The following is a 7,876-nucleotide window of genomic DNA, read 5'->3' as shown; positions in this document are numbered from 1 at the left end:
CCTCACAAGAAATTTGTTTCTTCCGATTTCTTCTAACGCCTGAACTGAAGACAGACTAAACACGACCGCTCTATACTCGACACGATATAATACAGGCACATGTGACTGTTAAAGCTACGTGTGTTGTATTACAGGCCGCAGACAACACGCCATTCCCTGTTCACTGTTGAAGCGTCCAGGGGTTGGAGACTTTAGGTTACTGTTAAAGCTACCTACAGTTTCCGACACTAAGGTATAGACACACGTGACTGTTAATGTTACGTGTGTTATACCCCGTGCAACCTAGATTCAGTCACTGTTCAAGTCCTGAATATTGCTCACTTAAATTTTTCTTCAGTTCAGCTGCCTACCTCGTTATTCTTTGATTCATCTAACACCGATTATGAGGACGGACCTTACACGTGGAGATTTCTTCTGGTTTCCTTTAATATTCGAACACTGCTGCCCAATAAAATTTTCCTTCAAGCTTTATATTTTATAATAATAAAGTTCAGACAATTCGTTATTATTTATTACATTCTTTAATATTATAAATATACAAAAACTTATATTTTTTTTAAAACTTAGTTTAACATGCGTTTAAGAAATTTATGTTAAAAAAAAAATAATTTTATTTAATAAAATTTATATTTCAATCAATGTTTAATATTTACATTCTTTCGTTTCAAGCCCAGATTTGTTTTTTTTTTTATAATTTAGTTTTTAACATGACTTTTGCACTCTAAGAATTTTCTTTCAAAAAATTATATTTCATACAATTTAATTTCTAACAATTTTATATATTATTTATGTACTTTAATATCAAACTCAGATTTTTTTATAACTTAGTCTTTAACACAGTAGTTGTACTCAGAGAATTTTCACAAGTCCAGGAACCAAAGTCAAACGTAGTCGAAGCCGAAGAAAACAAGAAAGTTCTTCCTGAAACTTTTATACCGTCAGCGTTCAACGGTGCCATCTGTGAAGGCGTTAGAGTTCAACGACCGTTGATCGAAGCTCGAATTTTGTTCCCCTCTGCCATGCATCTAACGAAAGTCCAGCTTTAGGGCGAACTGTCATCTATCACTTGTTAGGAAGCTGGACATTGTTCTTGACTAAGCTTTGCTTCAGTTCCACATTTTTGTACAAAAGATTTTTTTTTTGTTTTTCTATTTGACGTTTCTTCTATTGTTGTGTTTTGTTTTGATTTCAATAAAATGTGCTGGTGTGTTTTGTGAACAATAATTTAAATTTATATTATTTAATTAAAGTTTGTTCCAGCAAACTAAATATTCAAAAGGATAGTCCAAGGTGTGTATAACATTCTTTCAATATATAAGTTAACACAACATCAAATTTGATTTCATGTAAATTCAGAGTGACTGTGAGCTTAGAAAGGCTTAGGTGGAATTTAGATAATTTAATAGGTCTCTGCCTTCACCGATTCTTCACAGTCTGATAAACTGTGAAAGAATTATCTTCCTAAAAACCTTTTTCTTCTGGGCGCTAAAGCTGGGCATTTACAGAGAAAATATATTATGGTTCCTTTTTCATGCGGGTTTTCACAACTTCTGCTGTGAGAATTATGAGTAATGCTCAGTTTCTCTGCATGGGTTCCTATACACCAATGACCAGAAATAACTGCAGTAAACCTTGTACGCTTCACGCGGTCTCTTTTAATGAGTTCCGATAAACTAGTTTTATTATAAACTAGTGAAACTAGTGGGCCATATAAATTTGGATGTTGCACATGACTTGAGTGTTTAACATCTGATATTAGCAAGTTAAAGAAAGCACATGTACCTACTTCTAGTAGGTACTTCTCTTAATGGTTTCTTGGGTAATATAAACTAGTAAAGCCAGAGACCCATCCAGAGAAGCACCAGAGCGGGCTAAACTGTCAGTTTTCAGGGTGTGTGTTACTGCAGAACATTTTTATTCATTGATTTTAATTTTTTATTTAAATAATTATTCTGCGATTAAAGTTAGCTTAAGGTATTGAGATAATCCTTTTATAGATTTGTTACAGATACTATTTATCCATATAAAACGTTTATTCGAAATTTTGATGTTGCAAAAATTGTGCCAATTTTAAACCCGTATAACTTTGTCACTACTTTTTTAAAAGTGATCATTTAAAAATTTTTTTTAACCTTAGAATATTGTTATTCATTATGTGTAAAAAAAGCTTCTATTTCAATTATCAATAAAATTTTGTTATTGAAATGGCACAAAAAGTCCGTAAAACTTTTCATGGCTATTTTCACTTCTATCTGCGACACCCAAAAAAGGTATCCTAGTTTTTTCATAAAATTTTTCCTAATCACTAATCAGAGCCAAATAGTAAAACTTTACCAAAAAAAAAAAAAATTGACTTGCACACTCTTAATTTTATATCTGTTTTAGGCCCCAAAAGTCAATCAAAAATTGTATAAAATATGACCTTTAATAAACAAAATTTATTTGAACAACAAAGTCAATAAGTGGGAAAATAGGATTATTTATTATTTTATAAATACTTAATTTATTTATACTTCAATTTCAACCAACACGGTTAAAAAACAATGAAGTTATAACACATTATGTTTAGATTTAGATTTGAAAAAAAGACCATTTCAAAAACTACATTTAAAGAAAATTTCATATCAATATGTCTACTGGTTCCGAAAATATCGAATTTTGATCGACTAATTTCTGTTTTGTCACACTGTGCGACGGAGACTTAATACAATTACAAGACTTGACACTCAATAACATTTTAGGCTTTACCAAAGGTTCTAGGTGATTTTATACCCTGAGTTTCCCTACATATACGGTAACACGATGGGCCAATAAGCCTAAGTGGATCCAACACGGATCGCCGGTATAACCTAACCTAACCAATTTTATCATAATATATAATTTTATAATTATTATTATTAAATATTATAATTATCACAACATATTATATCATTATATGCATTATAGTATTTTATATCAAATTGCTTTTTAACGCCCGTTCTGGCGAAAGAATTAAACTTTTTAATAGAAACTATTGTTTTCAATAGAGACGATTTTATTTTTTATAGTGAATTGCAACTACAAAAACTTTTTATTATTTAGTATCATTAAAAGATTTAACAGTTCGTTTGTTCGGTATTTCACCGTACCGTACCGTCACAAGAGTTACAAGAGTAACTGACTTAAAAAGATGTCTAAGTTAGAAATAACATTTGTTCATAATTATTGAGAATGCTCTTGCGCAAGGGAACTTTCTCTCACTTAGAAAATTGAGATCGTGAATATATGTTGACTCATATATTTTAGAATGAGCACTCACATCACTAAAGGATTATTTTTTTGCTGAAAAGTTGTCTTCAAGATTGGACATTTTCCATACAAAACCATGAAAGTTTTTTGCTCAAGAATTTTGTACTCCTCTCAACATCTCTATTATTGAGTCGTCTCTAGTTTAATTAAATAATTTAGTAGGTATGTGTTTTTGACTATTATCACAATATTCTTTTTGTTCTTTATGAAGTTAAGTGAAGTATTAAGTATTAATGCATTTCGAGGTACACGTATTACGTCTTGTGGGATGATTTTCAAAGGGTAGAGTTTTGTGGTTTAAGCGGAAGAAATGGATCAATTGTTACCTAAATCATTTACTATAGTTTATTTTAAGGTGACCATTTTAAAATTTATTGAAATATAATTTTTCTGTTATAGTCTTGTCGAGCAAAAATTTGAGAAAGCTTAAATCAAGAAGTCTACTCATATGATGAAATTCTGTCATTCCGAAACCTATTTCAAGTTCTATTCATTGAAAACTTTTATTAATCTACTAAAGGAATCATGTGTATGTAACTCAAATTTTAGGACAAAAATATTCCCTTTGCTATTTTACCTTATAATTAACTAAATCATCTAATAGTTCGGAGTAAAGTTCACTGGAGCAGGAAAACAATAAGGACACTTTGACAAAAGCTTTGACAATTGCCTTCTTATTTAAATTTCTTTTCCTTATTTTTCTTGTTGGTGCTCTTGTTTTTCAAAGGTAAATATTAGTTTCTTGTTTTAATTCAATCAAGTCCTCTATTTCCATGTCATTTGCCTTTATTCCTATATTCTATATCAACTTAAATAACAAAGCTTTCATACATTTTGTTTTCATGTGCTTTCGCATCCATTCGAGTGCAATTCAATGCATTTTCATGGAATGCGAAATCAGTGTTGTTATATGATTCCATAAAGGAATAAGGAACAAGGAACAAGGAATAAGAAACAGAGAACAACCAACTTATGCCATTCAACACAATATAATTTTCAAGCAAAATCAGCTTCCAAAGGCTGAAGTCAAAAAACAGAATCTCATTGAAGTCTGCAGTCAAAGAGGATCTCTCCTGTTTTATGGATTGGAACGTCGAAATGTTGGCACTTGTGTTGGCTTTGTGCATTGTTGGTTGAAATTGAGTATTGATATTTATTTTCTGTTGGTATTTGGTTAATAATTTTTAATATATTAATATTCACTTTTATTAATTTTAATTAAGTTAAGTTTGCTTTATGAATAATGTGAAGCGTAACCACTTCGCTAAACAAATACCAGTAAGTTTTCTGGATTCAAGAAGCAATGGTAATTGAAAATTGTAGAATTGATTAGGGTGTGCCTCATTAGTTAGGTTGGTCCTTATTAATAAATATAGTAATTATATTCAATGCACTATTTTCTATCGTCGACAGATTGTTTACAAAGCAATTATTTAAGGGTATTGGTGACGGCAAACACGAACAATTTTTTTTATTGTTTATTCACGTTTATTTATATTTATTAAAATTTTTATTTGATTAACATTTTTTATTATAAATTAGTAATATAAAAAGTCGCAGTTATTAATTAAAAACCAATGGGACGGATCATCATCTGCGCAAATTTTATTTTCACGTCTCCGATAATCAAATATCTATCTTTCGCGCTTGTGTCGTTTCCATGATTGTATATGCCATTTAAGTCAGTATTACCAACGCTAAAGTATATTAAAGAAATTCAAATAGTAACAAAATAATTAGTTAGTATAAAGTGTTAGCAAAACGACATAAATTCATAAAAATACAATTAAACAATGAACATATTCCTGTGATGATTTTATGATTTTTTATGAGTGATAAAGTCTCCTTGGGTACCATTAGCTGTCAGAAAGATTTGTTCCCGCTGCATTCCCCATAATTTGACAATCGTTCAAAAGGAGACACGTGTGAGATTGATGCAAGGAGATGCTGACAAAGAACGACCAACATAGCTTAAAACACGTCTAGGACATCGTGACAGGTGACGAATTATGGATCTACTCTTATGAATCCGAAACAAAAGAGCAATCTAGTATTTTTGTTCTCCAAAATGAGCAGAACCTGACAAAAGTTGTCCGTGGACAGAGCAAATTCAAGCAAATGGATATATATTTTTTCAGAAAATCCTGTTATGTCGCAACTGTACTACTTGATCAATAAAGAATGGTCAATTTTGAGTGGTGCACAACCATTTGTTTGACGGAAGTCTTCAAAGTATTGCGACAAGCCAACCGTTGAAGGATGAACATCCTCAACCACTACAATTTGAGCTCCCACATATTAGCTTACACAGAACAATTTTTGAGCACTCATAACATCGAATTGATAGATTATCCTCCTTATAGTCTCTACTTGGCACCTAATGACCTCCTTGTTCCCAAACAAGTAGGAAAAAAAAGTGTTTTTATATGCCTGAACAGGCCGTTGTAACATTCAAAACCCTCATTTTGGAGATACCAACTTTACAGTGGCAAGATTGTATCGGAAATTTGTTCAATCGAATCGATATATTGATCATTATGGGGAAGTCTTTGAAAAACAATAAGATCATTTTTACTTATTCATTGATCTGTTGAATATATAAAAAACTACGCCTATAAAGAATTTGAATTATTCATGTATAAATCTTTGGTCCCGGTTCTATATTAAATATTTACCAATTATATCAATTCAGTTCCGGTTTTCGCCTAGGCAAAAATATCAGTTATTTTGGTTCAATTTCGAGTTAATTTATTTATCAATTTAATTTGTTTAAATTCTTCCAGGTTTTTTAAATAAAATTGTTGTGAAACTTTCATTCATTAAAGTTCATTAAAGGCTGAGATATAACGTAGGCAATCGAAAAATAAAGGTAAATACGAGTACAAGCTAAAACATAAATCCTTAAAACATCACTATATTTGGAAACAGTCGGGCAACAATGAAGCCAATTGGATGAAAAACAGTGAAATCGAGAATTGTAATAAAATGTCACACCTCAGCAATGAACATCGAACATCACTAGGTATCTTTTTGCTGGATTCCTGGACATAAAAATATTGAAGGAAATGAGACAACACTTGCATTGGATACTAGAAGCTCTTAAACTTTGAGGAATAAGAACGAAGTACAATTTTCAAACCTTAGTGGATTCTTTCTTTAAGATTATTAACGTTATTTTTTTTATAGGAAGCACAATAAGCATTTAATCAGTTAAAAGTAATTCTAAAGAATAGGAAATAGGGAGGTAGTCACTTGAACCCTCACTCCAATTAGTTTAAGTTAATGTTATATAGATAATTTTTATGGCATTTCTCATTAGTGTCATCGTTTGTTGTGTTATTGGTTTCTGAAATTAGATCAGTTCTATTACTCTTAAGCCCATTAGACAACAAAAATAGACTTATATGACTGCAGATGATAAATGTTAGAAAAGGAACGTCACAACTTAATTAATATAGGTTATGTCAATAACTCAATGACTTGTCATAAATCACTCTAAGGAATCTTTTTCTTCATTTTAATTATCAACAAATTTCATTTGTAGTCTGAGTGTTATATAAGTATTCTATTCTGGTGAATAAATTTCTACAAACATTTAATTGATAATTTGTTAAATACTTTTGAACTCATTATTCCTTTTTTCTATGCAATAAACATAGAATCTTAAAAGTTAGTAAAATAGAACTTATGTTGAAATATGAGAGAAAACTTGACAAATCACTTTAAATATTTTGATTCTGACTTACTCGAAAAGGTCAGGAACAATTATTTTTTCTCCCACATAATACCTGGATATAATATCATTATATTTATCTGTAATATTTTGGTATACATTTTTATACTCACCAATGGTTCGTACAACTAGTCCACCAACCTCCATTTATAATTTTAGCAAAATTTTCGTTGCATAAAGTATTATTATACCTATCTTTAGTCAAAAATTCAAAGTCTTCCATCCAGCTTAGTAAAAATGTAGAATTGCCGGAACGCAAACCAAGTTCTTTCAAGATGTATCCTTCAGTCTCACTACCAATCAAAAAGTAATCAAATTTTGTATGGAGTACAGTGGAGTCAAATAGTCGCATGACAATCATGAGCTCATGTGCGTTTTTATTAGTTAGTTTATGTAACTTATTAAGACCAAAGAAAAACTCGCTATTAATATTACCGAAACCTGATTTATAATCTGTCCAATTACGATTAAAATCTACTGTGCCATCTTGTCTACGCTGCATCACAACCCAGCCATCGCCGTTGACATCTGCCTCACAGTAAGCTAGAAAGGATTTGCCCTCTATGTCAAGAGTATAAACATCACTTTTACCTGTATTTCGTGTTGCTTCATAACAGTTTGTGGGATGTTTTGGGCAGTGTGTATTAATACTAAATAAAATCACTTTTATTATAATTAATATTTTATAATAATAATAAATATTACCATTTCATCTATGCAATTCAAAGTTGATCAGACAAAATAAATGAACATTTTTTAATAATGTTATTAACTTTATTAATTTTTAATTATAAATGTTTTTAAACTTACTGTTGTTAAGAAATATGCTGTACCAATCTCTAATAAATAGATCCC

The 7,876-nt window shown here is 30.5% G+C and overlaps 1 protein-coding gene across 1 annotated transcript; it reads right to left on the bottom strand.

Annotated features, from left to right (window-relative positions):
• Positions 1 to 4,843: 4,843 nt before the first annotated feature.
• LOC119683931 (ficolin-1-A-like) lies at positions 4,844 to 7,870 on the bottom strand. The gene is made up of 5 exons (XM_038097859.1): positions 7,832 to 7,870; positions 7,727 to 7,734; positions 7,135 to 7,671; positions 7,035 to 7,076; positions 4,844 to 4,985 (listed from the first exon to the last, which is right to left on the bottom strand). Exons 2-5 carry the CDS (start codon positions 7,732 to 7,734, stop codon positions 4,856 to 4,858), a joined length of 717 nt encoding a protein of 238 aa, XP_037953787.1. The 5' UTR covers positions 7,832 to 7,870; the 3' UTR covers positions 4,844 to 4,855.
• Between the last annotated feature and the right edge of the window lie 6 nt (positions 7,871 to 7,876).

This window comes from Teleopsis dalmanni, chromosome 1 (genome assembly GCF_002237135.1).
Source record: "Teleopsis dalmanni isolate 2A chromosome 1, ASM223713v2, whole genome shotgun sequence".
Classification (NCBI taxonomy): domain Eukaryota; kingdom Metazoa; phylum Arthropoda; class Insecta; order Diptera; family Diopsidae; genus Teleopsis; species Teleopsis dalmanni.
This window is presented reverse-complemented; position numbering and strand designations above follow the sequence as displayed.